We start from the raw sequence: 19934 nt of genomic DNA, 5'->3' as shown, positions 1-19934 counted from the left end.
AGTCCGCGCACAGCACCACTTCTCACGTCTGTATGCTGGAGGTCAGGCCCCGGAGGCAGTAAAGTCACCGTCATTACGGCTAAACTGTCAGTCACACCTTGGCACTGGTATCTTTGGTAGAAGGGTACCAATTCTTTTGCACCAGACCCATGGACCTCAGACCGTCCGGCCAATAACTGTACCTGGTGTCTTCACCTCAGAAGGAAATCCTGTAGTCTTATGGTTGACGGCCAGTATCCTAAAGGCGTACACGATTGAAGGGTCCAATCCTCCAAGTTTGTGCCCCCGGATTTCGGGCTCGATGTCATTGGCCACCGTGTCCCAGGAGGCGGCCTGGACAGATCTTTTAGGAATAGGGGCGGATCGGATACTGGCTTGCCGCTGTACCATGAAGCCAGTTAGGTCCCCGGTGCCTTGTGTCATCCACTCCACGTCCACCTCCGTCCTCTGCCGGCTGTAGAGGAGTTTACTGATTGTCACATTGGGCGGTGTAGGATATTCTGTCAAACAAAAAAAGTTAAAGAAAAGAACAAAAACTAAAACGTAGACCATTTTTTTGGTGCTTTTTGCTCAGTACTGCAACATATGGATGTGCCCTGGTGGGATGTGGTAAAGACTCAAAAGACACGGATTTTTCTCCCCAGCAGATCGGAACAGGGGCCCCCATACCTGACTGACATACGTAGCCACCCAGGCAGGCTTGTACTCACTGCTGACGCGCAGCCGCAGTAACAGAGACGTATTTCCCACGGCGTTGGAGGCCAGACATCGGTACAGTCCGCTGTCCGTGTCCCACTCCGTCTCCCGCACCGTCAGCGCTGACAGCCCGCTCTCCCGGTATATGCCGTACTTCTGGGAGTCGGTGATTATTTCCTTGTTGGAGTTGTCGTACCAGGTGATTTCGGAGCTGGGGGTGGCCAGCGTCAGGTGACAGTTCAGCTGAGCGTTGTGCCCTTCTAATATGGAGGTGTCAAGACTCGGCGAGTCCAAAACTGGAGCCGCTGCAAGAAGCGGAGAAAGCGGGAAAGTCAGCAAATATTCTGCAGCTACATATGGTCCGTGTGACAAAGAAGCAAATATAACCAAAAAGACCAAAAAAGAGGTAGAAAGCAAATGTCAGAGGCCGACACGCCATCATCAGGGGTCATAGTGAGGACCCCAATATAGGGGGTCAGACCTCAGACTACAGGGGTCAGGAGTAACGGCCTTCACTTTGCAGTCCTGGAAATAAAACCAAACCATCCTCTCATTAAAGGTGGTAAATATATTTGTAAACTGTAAGGCTAAATTCACATATGCAGTAGCAACTTTTTTTGTCTAGTTTTTCGTGGTTTTTGCCCGATTTTAATTTGCACTTTCTTCTTTTCATTGTAGCCTTTTTTAAGGTCTATTTTACTTTGTGATGGTGGATTATGTATCATTTTGTGTAGGTTCGTATTTTAGGTGTGGTGTTCTGTCCATTCTGTGTACATCGTCCTGTTTGCAGGGTCATCACCCCCTGCTCGGCTTTTGTCCCTAAGTCTGGGGGAGGGGAGCCTGGGATCCACCTAAACTTTCTGCTTACCTGGGGGATTATTCAGTCTGGCTGGGAAGGACAAGATACAAGCAGGAAGATTGATCCTCTTGGCCCGGTTTCCCTGGAAAAGGATTGTTGGAGGATTGTGACTGATCCCCGCGACATTTATGCCATTACTGGACTATTTTACCCTCTGTATGGTGGATTATGTGATGGACCTTCTGACTTGCTTGGAATAAATATTCATTGGACTGTTCAATCGTCTCTCGCTCTGTTGATTGTGTGATATTGGAGAAGGACCCCGTGACATACTTGTTGAACCGTTTTTTTTTTTTTTACAGTTCACCCTTGTGGCAGGGTATTGGCTTTCTACATGATTTTGGCAGATTCATCAATTCCGACTTCTTAAAAAGTTGCACCGTTCTCCTGTGCACCCCCGGAGTGATTCTATGCATGTCTGAAACTTTGCAGCATATTAGCAGAAGGCGCGACTTTTTGGCCGTAAAAATATTAAAGCCAAAAAGTGTCCTGGATTACGAGGAAGCCCCCACTCAGCACCACAGATAATGGCATCCCTGAGCGGCACTTACTGAGCTGGATGAGGCACTCTGCCGGCTCCGCCATCATGGGGTGGAGTCCGGTGCAGGTGAACAGTCTGCCGTTATACGTCCGGTCGGGTTTGAAGACGTAGATGTTGGAGGACTCCTTTATGTCTCCGATCTGATGGTTATTCCATTGCAGGGTGATCCGGGGCAGCCCGCCGCTCCACTCACAGGTCAGCATGATGAACTCATTCAGCTTTGTGGCCACTGCAGAGCAATTGAGGCCACCGGACGGCATCACTGAGACAAGGAGGCAAAATGCATGAATAAACTGTGCACAGCGTCTCTACACACGCACACACACACACACACACAGGCACACACACACACGCACACACACACACACACGCACAAACACACACACAGGCACACACACACACACACACACACGCACAAACACACACACAGGCACACACACACACAGGCACACACACACACACACACACAGGCACACACACACACACACAGGCACACACACACAGGCACACACACACAGGCACACACACACACACACAGGCACACACACACAGGCACACAGGCACACACACACACAGGCACACACACACACAGGCACACACACCACAGACAGGCACACACACACACACACACACACACAGGCACACACACACACACACACACACACAGGCACACACACACACACACACACACACAGGCACACACACACACACAGGCACACACACAGGCACACACACAGGCACACACACAGGCACACACACAGGCACACACACAGGCACACACACGCACAGGCACACACACACACACAGGCACACACACACAGGCACACACACAGGCACACACACACAGGCACACACACACAGGCACACACACACAGGCACACACACACAGGCACACACACACAGGCACACACACACAGGCACACACACACACACTTATATAGACCGACAATATCAGACATTACAGAATACCAAATCACCAGAGCCCTGCTCGCAGGCTGCAATCCATGAGGAAACAGGGGAAGCAGAGAAGGTGAATGGTAGAAAGTGCTTGTATCGTCTGGTCCAGCCATCAAAATAATAGATAGGGGATTCATATATCGGTGCATGGTCCAGTCACCAGCCAGAATATACAAGAGCGGGTACAAAGGGTATGGAGTGCACGGAGGGGAGGACAGATCATACAAAGGACCAGATGTGGAAGAGCGTATTGTAAGGGCAAAAGAGGAATAGTTAGATAACTGAGGTGAGGTGATAGGCTGGTCCTAAAGAAATGCATTTTAGGACATGCTTAATACTGTGGGTATTGGGAATTAAGCAAATTGTTCAAGATAGTGCATTCCAGAGAATTGGAGCAGCATGTGAGAAGTCTTGGAGACGGGAATGCAAGGTTCGGGTTATAGAGGATGTCAGTCTACGATCATTAGCAGAATGGAGGGCACGGGTAGGGTGATAGACAGATGAGGAGGAGATGTAGGATGGTGCAGAACTGAGAAGAGGACAGGTATATGATAGACAAAGATGAGAAGGAGATGTAGGGTGGTGCAGAACTGTGGAGAAGATGGGTAGAGTAATAGATAAGGAGGAGATGTAAAATGGTGCAGAACTGTGGAGAGGACGGGTAAGTGATAGAGATGAGGAGGAGATGTTAGGTGGTGCAGAACTGTGGAGAAGATGGGTAGAGTGATAGATAAGGAGGAGATGTAAAATGGTGCAGAACTGTGGAGAGGACGGGTAGATGATAGAGATGAGGAGGAGATGTTAGGTGGTGCAGAACTGTGGAGAAGATGGGTAGAGTGATAGATAAGGAGGAGATGTAAAATGGTGCAGAACTGTGGAGAGGACGGGTAAGTGATAGAGATGAGGAGGAGATGTTACGTGGTGCAGAACTGTGAAAGGCTTGTGGGTGAGAGATAAGTTTATATTGGACTCTGTAGTGGATGGGTAACAAGTGCAATGACTGGCACAGTGTGGAGGCATCTGTGAAGCAGCTGGAGAGGAATATGATTCTGGCTGCTTCATTCAGGATGAATTGGAGAGAGGAGAATCTAGTAAGAGGGAGACCGATTAGTAGAGAGTCGCAATAGTCCAGACAAGTATGAATAAGAGCAACAGTAAGAGTTTTTGCAGCATCAATGGTAAGAAAAGGACGAATTCTAGAGATGTTTTTCAGCTGGAGGTGACATGAGCGAGCGAGGGAGTGAACGAATATGGGGAGTGAAGGAGAGATCTGAGTAAGACATAACCCCAAGACAGCGGGCGTGCTGCTGGGGAGTAATGGTCAAACCACTCATGGACATGGTAATATTTGGTATTTTTTTGTAATGCAGGGGTGATGTCAGGAGCAGAAGTGTATAATTAGGTGTCATCAGTAGATTCGGTTTTCACTGCCATCTATATGCTGATGCTTTATCCAACAGAGCCAGTGTATAAGACAGTAAGAGGAGGAGGTCTAGGACTGAAGCCTGAGGAACCCCGACAGTAAGAGGAGGTGGTCTAGGACTGAACCCTGAGGAACCCCGACAGTAAGAGGAGGAGGTCTAGGACTGAACCCTGAGGAACCCCGACAGTAAGAGGAGGAGGTCTAGGACTGAACCCTGAGGAACCCCGACAGTAAGAGGAGGTGGTCTAGGACTGAACCCTGAGGAACCCCGACAGTAAGAGGAGGAGGTCTAGGACTGAACCCTGAGGAACCCCGACAGTAAGAGGAGGGGGCCTAGTATTGAGCACTGAGGAACCCCAACAGTAAGAGGAGGGGCCTAGTATTGAGCACTGAGGAACCCCAACAGTAAGAGGAGGGGCCTAGTATTGAGCACTGAGGAACCCCAACAGTAAGAGGAGGGGCCTAGTATTGAGCACTGAGGAACCCCAACAGTAAGAGGAGGGGCCTAGTATTGAGCACTGAGGAACCCCAACAGTAAGAGGAGGGGGCCTAGTATTGAGCACTGAGGAACCCCAACAGTAAGAGGAGGGGCCTAGTATTGAGCACTGAGGAACCCCAACAGTAAGAGGAGGGGCCTAGGACTAAACCGTCTGTGCCAGAAACAAAAAAAAATGTAGATTTTCTCATTGGTCACCAGGGCTATTTTATATCCATACTTCATACTTCACCTTACAGAACACAGGAAATATCATTATCAATGACTGATAACTGCTCTATATAATGGGGGGACCTCCTATATTGTACAGCTGGGCTGTGGTCATACTGGATGTTACTTCCCATCCCCCATTAGCATGCTGTGCTCTCCCCATAGGTGTCAGGGTTGTCACTCACCCACGGTGGTGCTGCAGTTGATGTCCTTCTTCAGGGACGGGTGGGAGATGGTGCAGGTGAAGGTGCTGCCGTTCCTCAGCTCTGCGCCATGTTTTACCAGGGTTGTATTGGAGTTTGACACAATGACTTTGTTGTCTTCGTTCGGTTGCACCCAGTGAACCTGCGCCAGGGGCAGGCCCCCCGCCCAGGAGCACCACAGCGCCACATCCTTGTAGTTACTATGAGGCTGTGCTGTGCAGGTGGGAGACCCCTCAGGTAAATCTGCACAAGAAATAGTGAGAATACACCAAAAACACATCAACGGGCACAATCCCAGCCGCGTCACCCGCCCATCACACCTATGTCCTGTCCAGGTCCCTGCGGTGGATGCTGTGAGCACAGCCCCAGTGATATATATACACACACCTGTGCACAGGGTTAGGCAGGTGAGGAAAATGCTGCAAAGTAAAAAGAACCCTTCAGAAATAGACGTGATAATTATTATCCATGAAGAGAATGCAAAGAGAAGGGTAACTCCCATCAGTGTCTGGTGACCGCCCGCTGCCTTCTAGGTACCCGTGCACACAGTCAGGGATCCTGAGGGGTTATAGTGGGCTAGGAGCGTTAATTATAGCAAACAGGTGATACTGACCATGAAAGATTCATTAACTGAAACAGAAACAGCTGTGCGGGAGGCTTACAACTAGGTGAGGAAGAGTTAAACTCTGCTACAATGGTGAGACTGAGGAAGACAGTTTCATGTCCCAAGTCATTCACTATGGCGAGACGGAGCGCGGAAACAAGACACCAGGCAGTTATACTGCATCAGCGAGGGGTCTACCAGGCAAGGATTTCACAGCAGACCGGGGTATTCATATGTGCTGCTCCACTGAAGAGACACCAAAGACGGGGTACACAGAGGACCGCAGACGCAGAGGTCGGCCAAGGACGAAAGACACAACAAGCTTAGCTTCCTTCAAAAGTGGAAGATGTCCAGCTCAGAACTGACAGCAACCAGAGGGACCAGCTCCACCATCTACTGTGTGATCACATGAAGAGGCAGAAGGATCCACACAAGCCTCATACACAGAAGATCTGGGATCAAGAGACAGGGGGATCCACACAAGCCTCATACATAGAAGATCTGGGGTCAGGAGACAGAAGGATCCGCACAAGTCTCATACACAGAAGATCTGGGATCAAGAGACAGAAGGATCCACACAAGCCTCATACACAGAAGATCCAGGATCAGGAGACAGAAGGATCCACACAAGCCTCATACACAGAAGATCTGGGGTCAGGAGACAGAATGATCCACACAAGACTCATACACAGAAGATCTGGGATCAAGAGACAGAAGGATCCACACAAGCCTCATACACAGAAGATCTGGGGTCAGGAGACAGAATGATCCGCACAAGCCTCATACACTGAAGATCTGGGGTCAGGAGACAGAAGGATCCACACAAACCTCATACACAGAAGATCTGGGGTCAAGAGACAGAAGGATCCACACAAGCCTCATACACAGAAGATCTAAGATCAGGAGACAGAAGGATCCACACAAGCCTCATACACAGAAGATCTAAGATCAGGAGACAGAAGGATCCACACAAGCCTCATACACAGAAGATCTGGGATCAGGAGACAGAAAAATTCGCACAAGCCTCATACACAGAGGATCTGGGATCAAGAGACAGAAGGATCCACACAAGCCTCATACACAGAAGATCTGTGGTCAAGAGACAGAAGGATCCACACAAGCCTCATACACAGAAGATCTGAGATCAGGAGACAGAAGGATCCACACAAGCCTCATACACAGAAGATCTGGGATCAGGAGACAGAAGAATCCGCACAAGCCTCATACACAGAGGATCTGGGATCAAGAGACAGAAGGATCCACACAAGCCTCATACACTGAAGATCTGGGGTCAGGAGACAGAAGGATCCACACAAGCCTCATACACAGAAGATCTGGGGTCAGGAGACAGAAGGATCCGCACAAGCCTCATACACAGAAGATCTGGGATCAGGAGACAGAAGGTTCCGCACAAGCCTCATACGCAGAAGATCTGGGATCAGGAGACAGAAGGATCCGCACAAGCCTCATACACAGAAGATCGGGGTCAGGAGACAGAAGGATCCGCACAAGCCTCATACACAGAAGATCTGGGGTCAAGAGGCAGAAGGATCCGCACAAGCCTCATACACAGAAGATCTGGGATCAGGAGACAGAAGGATCCGCACAAGCCTCATACACAGAAGATCTGGGGTCAGGAGACAGAAGGATCCGCACAAGCCTCACACACAGAAGATCGGGGTCAGGAGACAGAAGGATCCGCACAAGCCTCATACACAGAAGATCTGGGATCAGGAGACAGAAGAATCCGCACAAGCCTCATACACAGAGGATCTGGGATCAAGAGACAGAAGGATCCACACAAGCCTCATACACTGAAGATCTGGGGTCAGGAGACAGAAGGATCCACACAAGCCTCATACACAGAAGATCTGGGGTCAGGAGACAGAAGGATCCGCACAAGCCTCATACACAGAAGATCTGGGATCAGGAGACAGAAGGTTCCGCACAAGCCTCATACGCAGAAGATCTGGGATCAGGAGACAGAAGGATCCGCACAAGCCTCATACACAGAAGATCGGGGTCAGGAGACAGAAGGATCCGCACAAGCCTCATACACAGAAGATCTGGGGTCAAGAGGCAGAAGGATCCGCACAAGCCTCATACACAGAAGATCTGGGATCAGGAGACAGAAGGATCCGCACAAGCCTCATACACAGAAGATCTGGGGTCAGGAGACAGAAGGATCCGCACAAGCCTCACACACAGAAGATCGGGGTCAGGAGACAGAAGGATCCGCACAAGCCTCATACACAGAAGATCTGGGATCAGGAGACAGAAGAATCCGCACAAGCCTCATACACAGAGGATCTGGGATCAAGAGACAGAAGGATCCACACAAGCCTCATACACTGAAGATCTGGGGTCAGGAGACAGAAGGATCCACACAAGCCTCATACACAGAAGATCTGGGGTCAGGAGACAGAAGGATCCGCACAAGCCTCATACACAGAAGATCTGGGATCAGGAGACAGAAGGTTCCGCACAAGCCTCATACGCAGAAGATCCGGGGTCAAGAGACAGAAGGATCCACACAAGCCTCATACCCAGAAGATCAGGGGTCAAGAGACAGAAGGATACACAGAAGATCCAGGATCAGGAGACAGAAGGATCCGCACAAGCCTCATACACAGAAGATCTGGGGTCAGGAGACAGAAGGATCCACACAAGCCTCATACACAGAAGATCCGGGGTCAGGAGACAGAAGGATCCGCACAAGCCTCATACACAGAAGATCCAGGATCAGGAGACAGAAGGATCCGCACAAGCCTCATACACAGAAGATCCTGGATCAGGAGACAGAAGGATCTGCACAAGCCTCATACACAGAAGATCTGGGGTCAGGAGACAAAAGGATCCGCACAAGCCTCATACACAGAAAATCTGGAATCAAGAGACAGAAGGATCCGCACAAGCCTCATACACAGAAGATCTGGAATCAAGAGACAGAAGGATCCGCACAAGCCTCATACACAGAAGATCTGGGATCAGGAGACAGAAGGATCCGCACAAGCCTCATACACAGAAGATCTGGGATCAGGAGACAGAAGGATCCGCACAAGCCTCATACACAGAAGATCTGGAATGAAGAGACAGAAGGATCCGCACAAGCCTCATACACAGAAGATCTGGGATCAGGAGACAGAAGGATCCGCACAAGCCTCATACACAGAAGATCCGGGGTCAGGAGACAGAAGGATCCACACAAGCCTCATACACAGAAGATCCAGGGGTCAGGAGACAGAAGGATCCACACATGCCTCATACACAGAAGATCCAGGATCAGGAGACAGAAGGATCTGCACAAGCCTCATACACAGAAGATCCGGGGTCAGGAGACAGAAGGATCCACACAAGCCTCATACACAGAAGATCCAGGGGTCAGGAGACAGAAGGATCCACACAAGCCTCATACACAGAAGATCCAGGATCAGGAGACAGAAGGATCCGCACAAGCCTCATACACAGAAGATCGGGGTCAGGAGACAGAAGGATCCGCACAAGCCTCACACACAGAAGATCTGGGGTCAGGAGACAGAAGGATCCACACAAGCCTCATACACAAAAGATCTGGGGACAAGAGACAGAAGGATCCGCACAAGCCTCATACCCAGAAGATCTGGGGTCAAGAGACAGAAGGATCCGCACAAGCCTCATACACAGAAGATCCAGGATCAAGAGAAAGAAGGATCCGCACAAGCCTCATACACAGAAGATCTGGGGTCAAGAGGCAGAAGGATCCGCACAAGCCTCATACCCAGAAGATCCGGGGTCAAGAGACAGAAGGATCCACACAAGCCTCATACACAGAAGATCCAGGATCAGGAGACAGAAGGATCCGCACAAGCCTCATACACAGAAGATCCAGGATCAGGAGACAGAAGGATCCGCACAAGCCTCATACACAGAAGATCTGGGGTCAGGAGACAGAAGGATCCGCACAAGCCTCATACCTAGAAGATCAGGGGTCAAGAGACAGAAGGATCCACACAAGCCTCATACCCAGAAGATCAGGGGTTAAGAGACAGAAGGATACACAGAAGATCCAGGATCAGGAGACAGAAGGATCTGCACAAGCCTCATACACAGAAGATCTGGGGTCAGGAGACAGAAGGATCCGCACAAGCCTCATACACAGAAGATCCAGGATCAGGAGACAGAAAGATCCGCACAAGCCTCATACACAGAAGATCCAGGATCAGGAGACAGAAGGATCCGCACAAGCCTCATACGCAGAAGATCTGGGGTCAAGAGACAGAAGGATCTGCACAAGCCTCATATACAGAAGATCTGGGATCAGGAGACAGAAGGATCCGCACAAGCCTCATACACAGAAGATCCGGGGTCAGGAGACAGAAGGATCCGCACAAGCCTCATACACAGAAGATCTGGGGTCAAGAGACAGAAGGATCTGCACAAGCCTCATACACAGAGGATCTGGGATCAGGAGACAGAAGGATCCGCACAAGCCTCATACACAGAAGATCCGGGGTCAGGAGACAGAAGGATCCGCACAAGCCTCATACACAGAAGATCCAGGATCAGGAGACAGAAGGATCTGCACAAGCCTCATACACAGAAGATCTGGGTCAGGAGACAGAAGGATCCGCAAAAGCCTCATACACAGAAGATCCAGGATCAGGAGACAGAAGGATCCACACAAGCCTCATACACAGAAGATCCAGGATCAGGAGACAGAAGGATCTGCACAAGCCTCATACACAGAAGATCTGGGGTCAGGAGACAGAAGGATCCGCACAAGCCTCATACCCAGAAGATCAGGGGTCAAGAGACAGAAGGATACACAGAAGATCCAGGATCAGGAGACAGAAGGATCCGCACAAGCCTCATACACAGAAGATCTGGGGTCAGGAGACAGAAGGATCCACACAAGCCTCATACACAGAAGATCTGGGGTCAAGAGACAGGAGGATCTGCACAAGCCTCATACACAGAAGATCTGGGATCAGGAGACAGAAGGATCCGCACAAGCCTCATACACAGAAGATCCAGGATCAGGAGACAGAAGGATCCGCACAAGCCTCATACGCAGAAGATCTGGGGTCAAGAGACAGAAGGATCTGCAGAAGCCTCATACACAGAAGATCTGGGATCAGGAGACAGAAGGATCCGCACAAGCCTCATACACAGAAGATCCAGGATCAGGAGACAGAAGGATCCACACAAGCCTCATACACAGAAGATCCAGGATCAGGAGACAGAAGGATCTGCACAAGCCTCATACACAGAAGATCTGGGGTCAGGAGACAGAAGGATCCGCACAAGCCTCATACACAGAAGATCCAGGATCAGGAGACAGAAGGATCCACACAAGCCTCATACACAGAAGATCCAGGATCAGGAGACAGAAGGATCTGCACAAGCCTCATACACAGAAGATCAGAAGATCTGGGGTCAGGAGACAGAAGGATCCGCACAAGCCTCATACACAGAAGATCTGGGGTCAGGAGACAGAAGGATCCACACAAGCCTCATACACAGAAGATCTGGGGTCAGGAGACAGAAGGATCCACACAAGCCTCATACACAGAAGATCGGGGGTCAGGAGACAGAAGGATCCACACAAGCCTCATACACAGAAGATCTGGGGTCAGGAGACAGAAGGATCCGCACAAGCCCCATACACAGGAGATCTGGGATCAGGAGACAGAAGGATCCGCACAAGCCCCATACACAGGAGATCTGGGGTCAGGTCTCCTAGGTGTTTGGAAGAACCTGGCCACCAGATACTGACAGGATTTACATTTTTCTTCATTCACTTTGCATGTTATGAAATCATAAAGAGAAACGATTAAACCTTGTATTTTGGAACCAGTCTTCCTTTGCGGCATTTCCTCCCACACTTGGCCATAACATTTGTACAGTTCTGTGTATAGTATCACATGTGCACGTTCTGGAAGAAAGGACGGGGAGCCCCCAGTTTTGAAGTCAGGGGTGATTAAGCTGCAGTGCAGTCACCTTCTCTTTTGTTCAGTCACCCCTTCCCCCGGGAAGTCACACATGAGCCCAATATAGGATTAGCACTATGATGGTCTCCAGCATACAGAAGTTTGGAAGTGGCACTGTGCATCTGTCTCTACGATAAATGTAACATCAGAAATCCAGGAGAAGAGAAACACAAGATGGTTACAAGTTATCACATAGAACAAACATGAATAAATCTGAAGACAGACGCCCAGGCAGCACATCATGCACTCCAGATGGCGACGCGTCATACACCCCAGATGGCGGAACGTCATACACCCCAGATGGCGGCACGAGATACACCCAAGATGGCGACACGTCATACACCCAAGATGGCGGCACGTCATACACCCCAGATGGCGGCACGAGATACACCCACGATGGCGGCACGTCATACACCCCAGATGGCGGCACGTCATACACCCCAGATGGCGGCACGTCATACACCCCAGATGGCGGCACGTCATACACCCCAGATGGCGGCACGTCATACACCCCAGATGGCGGCACGTCATACACCCCATTTGGCAGCACGTCATACACCCCAGATGGCGGCACGTCATACACCCCAGATGGCGGCACGTCATACACCCCAGATGGCGGCACGTCATACACCTTAGATGGCGGCACATCATACACCCCAGATGGCGGCACATCATACACCCCAGATGGCGGCACATCATACACCCCAGATGGCGGCACATCATACACCCCAGATGGCGGCACATCATACACCCCAGATGGCGGCACATCATACACCCCAGATGGCGGCACATCATACACCCCAGATGGCGGCACATCATACACCCCAGATGGCGGCACATCATACACACCAGATGGCGGCACATCATACACACCAGATGGCGGCACATCATACACACCAGATGGCGGCACATCATACACACCAGATGGCGGCACATCATACACCCCAGATGGCGGCACATCATACACCCCAGATGGCGGCACATCATACACCCCGGATGGCGGCACATCATACACCCCGGATGGCGGCACATCATACACCCCGGATGGCGGCACATCATACACCCCGGATGGCGGCACATCATAGACACTGCAGACAGCAGATGCTGAGATAACAGGCAGGAACCAGACAAGATATACAATCTTTTCCATATACTTTGCATTTTAATTCCTCACAATTTTTAGGACGAGAGTCTAAGGCTATGTGCCCACGGGCGCTCGTACCTGCGGATGTATCCGCAGGTACGAGCGCATGTTTCCCGCAGCTGCCCGCCGGCGTCCGCAGCTATTTTTAGCTGCTAGATTACAGCGGAATAGCTGCGGGAAACATGCGGACATTCATGCGGCTTACCTGTGGACGTCCCGGCCTCTTATCTCCATAGCGGAGGGCTGGGACATGCGCAGGTAATTCCGCATGAATAATTGACATGCAATTATACATGCGGATGCCTACATCCGCAGCATGTTCGACAGCCGCACTTTCCGCAGCGTGGACACAGCACTCCCCATGTCCCATAGGATAACATGGGAAGTGACTGTACATGCTAAAACCTGCGGATTTATCTGGAAAATCCAGAAAAATCTGCAGGTTTTCCGCGGCAAAATCCGCAGATGCAAGCTCCCGTGGACACATAAGGTTTGTTGATGTCCTCACCATTTGCATGTAAATAAAAATGTTCTTATTCACTGACAGCAAGCAGACACCTTGAATGCAATGAGGAATTGTACCCAGAGTGGGTCACAAAGCTGCAGATTGTTTGCTCCAATATCAGATAATACATTTGGAAACTCTCTGTAGAGGAGCGGGAGCATCGCACTTACAGTAGACGGTGAGGATGATGGTGCTCTGTGTCCGCGTGTTGAGGTGGGCGTTCTGGGCCAGGCAGGTGTACATGCCCGTCTGGCTGCGGGAGATCCTGGGGATCACGTACATCTGACCCGTGTACATCTGAGAGTTGTTGTAGAACCAGACATAGTGGCATGGAGGGTTGGAAGACGCCGAGCAGTTCAGAGTCACCTCCTCCAGCTCGTTGGCAGCAAAACCAGTCTCACTGATGGCGTATGGCTTAATGGTGATTTCCGGTTCATCAGGGCCGTCTAGAAGAAACAGCCGACGAGCCGTTACCGAGGCGCAAGATGTGTGCCAAAAAAAGGAAATGCACAGCATTGTCTCCAGGTTACACGTACAGAAGAGTCACTGCACACATTACATTACTGACCCCAAGTTACCTCCTGTATTATCCTCCAGAGCTGCACTCACTATTCTGCTGGTGCAGTCACTGTGTACATACATTACATTACTGACCCCAAGTTACCTGCTGTATTATACTCCAGAGCTGCACTCACTATTCTGCTGGTGCAGTCACTGCACACATTACATTACTGACCCCGAGTTACCTCCTGTATTATACTCCAGAGCTGCACTCACTATTCTGCTGGTGCAATCACTGTAAACATACATTACATTACTGACCCCGAGTTACCTCCTGTATTATACTCCAGAGCTGCACTCACTATTCTGCTGGTGCAGTCACTGTGTACATACATTACATTACTGACCCCGAGTTACCTCCTGTATTATACTCCAGAGCTGCATTCACTATTCTGCTGGTGCAGTCACTGTGTTTATACATTACATTACTGATCCTGAGTTACCTCCTGTATTATACTCCAGAGCTGCACTCACTATTCTGCTGGTGCAGTCACTGTGTTTATACATTACATTACTGATCCTGAGTTACCTCCTGTATTATACTCCAGAGCTGCACTCACTATTCTGCTGGTGTAGTCACTGTGTACATACATTACATTACTGATCCTGAGTTACCTCCTGTATTATCCTCCAGAGCTGCACTCACTATTCTGCTGGTGCAGTCACTGTGTACATTACATTACTGATCCTGAGTTACCTCCTGTATTATCCTCCAGAGCTGCACTCACTGTTCTGCTGGTGGAGTCACTGTATACATACATTACATTACTGATCCTGAGTTACCTCCTGTATTATCCTCCAGAGCTGCACTCACTATTCTGCTGGTGGAGTCACTGTCTACATACATAACATTACTGATCATGAGTTACCTCCTGTATTATCCTCCAGAGCTGCACTCACTGTTCTGCTGGTGGAGTCACTGTCTACATACATAACATTACTGATGCACTGCATTATAGTAGAATCTAGCAGATAATTGCCCGTTCCTGCAGATCAGAGGTCAGCACACAGTACTGTGGATGTGAGGACTCACATATGACGTCCAGGTAGAGCCTGCCGCTGGTCTCCTCGTTGACCATGTTCTTGGCCGTGCAGGTGTACCAGCCGGTGTGTGACCGCGTGGCTGGGTCCAGGCTGAGGACGCTGTTGTTGCCCTCGTGTACAGTAAATGTCCCGTCCAGTATCGTGTGTCTCTGCCAGATGAAGCTGATGGGTCCAGTCCCAACCTCGACCGCACAGGACAGCCCCACCGCGGACCCTTCCACCGGCGTCTGCTTGTCTATTTGTAGACTGGGCCTGGAGACCGGCACTAGAAGAGGAAAGTCACACTGAGGGGAGGGATGGAGCGCACTGTACTTCCACAGCTGATGGTTTGTTACAGTGCATCAGTGCGTTATATACATTGTAACAAACCATCAGCTGTGAGGAGATGTGATGGACGCCTTACCTAGGACAGTCAGGTGGATGTAGATGGTGGGCGCGGAGATGTAGGTGTCCTCCCTGAAGGCTATACACGTGTACCGTCCCTCCGCGCCCAGCTTCAGCCTGTCTATCACCAGAGAGCTGCCGGCCAGCGTGACCAGTCCCAGGGCCGAGGCTTCCTCGTACACATTCCCCTTACGAGCGATGAGGATTATATCATCCGTCCCGACGATAATGAACGTCCAGATGAGGACGAAGGACGAGTCAATGTCTCCGCACTTCAGCTGCACGGATCGGCCCAGCACCCCGCTCACCGACTGCACCTTACTGTCCGCGCTCACAGCCTCACCTGGGGCAAAAAGGAGACATGCATCGATTAGGACCACAAATATCATAGAAGCCTCGCTGCGGAGGGTCTGTATCCCTACAGAATAAATCTCCAGGAAGGGGAAAATCTGCACCAAATCTGCACCAAATGCAAAATTCAGAGCGGATCCGGTGTCAAATCTGATTCAGCTTTACACCACATTCAGACATGTATATCTGTGTTTATCATTTAAAGAACATGTACCCATTGGAGTCTATGGCGTGTTCACATTTTCACTTTTTGGGGGGAAGGGACCGATTTTCTGCCTCCCCAAAAAAATTATCATCTGTCTCGCATTCGAGAAAATTGGATATCACACAGATTGTAAAAAACGGATGAAATGTGCCTCCAGCAAAACGGATGAAATGTGCATCCAGCAAAACGGATGAAATGTGCATCCAGCAAAACGGATGAAATGTGCCTCCAGCAAAACGGATGAAATGTGCATCCAGCAAAACGGATGAAATGTGCATCCAGCAAAACGGATGAAATGTGCATCCAGCAAAACGGATGAAACGTGCATCCAGCAAAACGGATGAAATGTGCATCCAGCAAAACGGATGAAATGTGCATCCAGCAAAACGGATGAAATGTGCATCCAGCAAAACGGATGAAATGTGCATTCAGCAAAACGCATGAAATGTGCATCCAGCACTGTGATTAAAAATGGTTTCCTTCTCGTGTAAAGAAATCCCCTGACGTCTGAATGAGCAATGATGTACCCCCAAGAGTGAGGCGCCCTATAAGTGCCCATCTATGAGATGTTTGCTTTATGCTGTCTTCACACGCGGCATATTTTTTCCAGTGCATATTGAGTGCATCAAAAATGCACTAAAAACCTACCGCAGCAAAAAATGCACCAAAAATGCACCACGGCAAAAATGCAACAAAAACGTACTGCGGCAAAAATGCACCAAAAACACACTGTGGCAAAAAATGCACCAAAAACGCACCGCAGCAAAAATGCAACAAAAACATACCGTGGCAAAAATGCACCAAAAATGCATTGCGGCAAAAATGCACCAAAAACATACTGTGGGCAAAAATGCACCAAAACCACACTGCGGCAAAAATGCACCAAGAACATACCGCAGCAAAAATGTACCAAAAACATACCGCAGCAAAAATGCACCAAAAACATACTGTGGGCAAAAATGCACCAAAACCACACTGCGGCAAAAATGCACCAAAAACATACCGCAGCAAAAATGTACCAAAAATGCACCGCGGTAAAAATGTAACAAAAACGCACCACGGCAAAAATGCAACACGAATGCACTGCGTTTTTACCGCCTTTTGCCCAATGCGTTTTTAAGTCAGATCTATTGACTGGAAGGGCTCCAAAATGCTGCAAAAATGTAGAAACGCAGCCAACAAAAGATGCCCAGTGTGGACAGCAATATAGAAATCTCATAGACTTTGCTGGAGGAAGGAAATGCATACATTTAGCTACATCTTTGTGAGCTCAAAAACGCACCAAAGATGCATCAAAAGATGCCCTGTGTGAACTTAGCCTTCAGTGCAAGGAAAAAAAGAAACAGGAATAGAAGGAAAGTTGCAAAAGGATCGAAAAAAATAAATATATATATATAATGACATTTTCCCCATTAATTAAAACATCCTATGTCTTTCAAATCCCATCATGGTTCTTCGTCTCTATGATCTCTAGCGCCTGCTCTAGAGGGTCTCCTCCCGGGACCACCTCGGTCTGTGCTGCCCCCTCCTCGCCTCCTGTGCACCGGGACTAGAGGTTTTAATGTCGGGTGCAATAAGTCAGATAAAGTAAGTAAAGCTGCGACGTCCGGTCCTGATAAACTGCAGCTAATTCCCTCCATCTTCACAGTAATGTTATTTTTGTGGAGGCTCCATACATTGTGCCTATGTGCAGTGCTCCCGTACATATCGGGGTCCCCGCCGGTGGTCGGTGTACTCACCCAGTGTCAGCGTGTGGAGGCTCCGTACATTGTGCCTATGTGCAGTGCTCCCGTACATATCGGGGTCCCCGCCGGTGGTCGGTGTACTCACCCAGTGTCAGCGTGTGGAGGCTCCGTACATTGGTGCCTATGTGCAGTGCTCCCGTACATATCGGGGTCCCCGCCTGCAGCCCCCTCCCCCCGCCGGTGGTCGGTGTACTCACCCAGTGTCAGCGTGTGGAGGCTCCGTACATTGTGCCTATGTGCAGTGCTCCCGTAGATATCGGGGTCCCCGCCTGCAGCCTGCCTCTGCCGGTGGTCGGTGTACTCACCCAGTGTCAGCGTGTGGAGGGCGCACAGGATGGCGAGCAGTTTCTGCAGTTTGCAATCCCTGGTCACACCATAATCCATGTCCCCATGTCGCTCCTGGATGAAACCTGCGAGGAGAAGTGGTCAGATGTGTGGCCAGATTACCCTCTGCCAAGCCGCGTCCACTGCAATCTCTACTGATGGAATTCGCTCACAATTTCCATACTGGCTATCGCGTTTCGCGCAGTAAATTATTCAGCCCGGGCCGCTAATCGTGTTTCCTGTTACACACTGTGCTCCTATCATCATGTATAATGCAGGAGCCGGAGCAGCGCTCCCCTGAACCTGAAACCTGCAGCCTGAGGTCTGCTCTGCAGCCGGGATATTAATCTTTAAGGTTATTAAGGTAAGTGGATAAAGCGATCGCAGACAGAAAAGAAAGGTAAAGGAAGAGCACTGACCATGGCGCTGGAGCCTGGGCACACCCCGCCACCGCCGCCGTCACGCTCCTGTCAGAAAAGCTGGGTGACAGCCGATCCCGCAGCCAGATCCCGCAGCCAGATCCCGCAGAGGTGATCACAGATTCCCCTACTCCTCGGAGGCAGCGCTGTCTGACCGTGCGGATATTATAGGACGATGCCATTTATTATTTTAATCCATGGAAATGCAAAAAAATAAAAATGATACATTTGTATAGATTATTTCAACTGCGCAATCATCAAACAATAGCTCAGAAATGCAGGGAACGTCTTCTCGAAGAATCTGTCACCAGGTTTCTGCTCCCCCATCTGAGAGCAGCATAATGTAGAGGCAGAGCCCCTGATTCCAGTGATGTGTCACTTACTGAGCTGTTTGCTGTCATTTTGATAAAATCAATGTTTTCTCTGCTGCAGATCTAGTTATACAGAGCACAGGGATATGCTGGACTACCTGCAGCACGCCAAGTAGTCCTGCAATGATAATCTCCTGCTGATTAATCAGTGATTTTATCAAAACTACACTAAGCAGTCCAGTAAATGACATCGCTGGAATCAGGGTCTCTGCCCTATATTATGCTGCTCTCAGATTAGATGGCAAAAACCTGGTGACAGATTCCCTTTAAGTAATTAAAACCACATAAGAAACTTTTTTTTTTTTTTAAAGAGTCTCAGAAGTTTCCAAAGGTATTTCAGACTTCATTTTTCCTATGTGTTTTTCTGCAGCTGCATGTGAAGATGCCCCAACTGCATCACCAGACACATGTGCCATTCAGGAATCTAGGAAAGTTGGGTGATGGTTCTGCTGGGACTGTAATGGTAGACAAATTGGTCTGGGGCGCTGATCACTATTAACTACTGTGAGAAGACCGGGGTCGGAGAACCAGGAGGATCTGTCCAACAAAAAAAAAAGTGCAGCATCAGGATCGCACATTGGAGAGCTTCATTAATATAGCATCAGCCTGTAGATTGTAAGTAAATGGCACAAAAGACGGGGTTTCTGTAGGGTGGGCACAACATGGCCGGCACTGGAGGTGTCCTCTGAGGTTAGTAATGTAGGAGGGGGTAAAGGGTAGTGGGCTCTTTAGGGTGGGCACAACATGGCCGGCACTGGACGTGTCCTGCTGAGGTTAGTAATGTAGGAGGGGTAAAGGGTAGTGGGCTCTTTAGGGTGGGCACAACATGGCCGCACTGGACGTGTCCTGCTGAGGTTAGTAATGTAGGAGGGGGTAAAGGGTAGTGGGCTCTTTAGGGTGGGCACAACATGGCCGGCACTGGA

General features: G+C 49.8%; 1 protein-coding gene across 1 annotated transcript in view; it reads right to left on the bottom strand.

Moving 5' to 3' along the window:
• VSIG10L2 (V-set and immunoglobulin domain containing 10 like 2) overlaps positions 1–18731 on the bottom strand; it is a 50870-nt gene extending 32139 nt beyond the window's left edge. The window contains exons 1-9 of the mRNA XM_075327991.1: positions 18641–18731; positions 18203–18307; positions 15616–15939; positions 15202–15477; positions 13778–14053; positions 5368–5628; positions 2107–2358; positions 711–1001; positions 183–500 (exon numbers count right to left, since the gene is read on the bottom strand). Of these exons, the coding sequence (XP_075184106.1) occupies positions 183–500; positions 711–1001; positions 2107–2358; positions 5368–5628; positions 13778–14053; positions 15202–15477; positions 15616–15939; positions 18203–18281 (2077 nt within the window). The 5' untranslated portion in view covers positions 18282–18307; positions 18641–18731. The remainder of the gene's footprint in view (positions 1–182; positions 501–710; positions 1002–2106; positions 2359–5367; positions 5629–13777; positions 14054–15201; positions 15478–15615; positions 15940–18202; positions 18308–18640) is intronic.
• Between the last annotated feature and the right edge of the window lie 1203 nt (positions 18732–19934).

The sequence above is a fragment of the Anomaloglossus baeobatrachus genome, chromosome 11 (genome assembly GCF_048569485.1).
Source record: "Anomaloglossus baeobatrachus isolate aAnoBae1 chromosome 11, aAnoBae1.hap1, whole genome shotgun sequence".
Taxonomy (NCBI): Eukaryota; Metazoa; Chordata; class Amphibia; order Anura; family Aromobatidae; genus Anomaloglossus; species Anomaloglossus baeobatrachus.
This window is presented reverse-complemented; position numbering and strand designations above follow the sequence as displayed.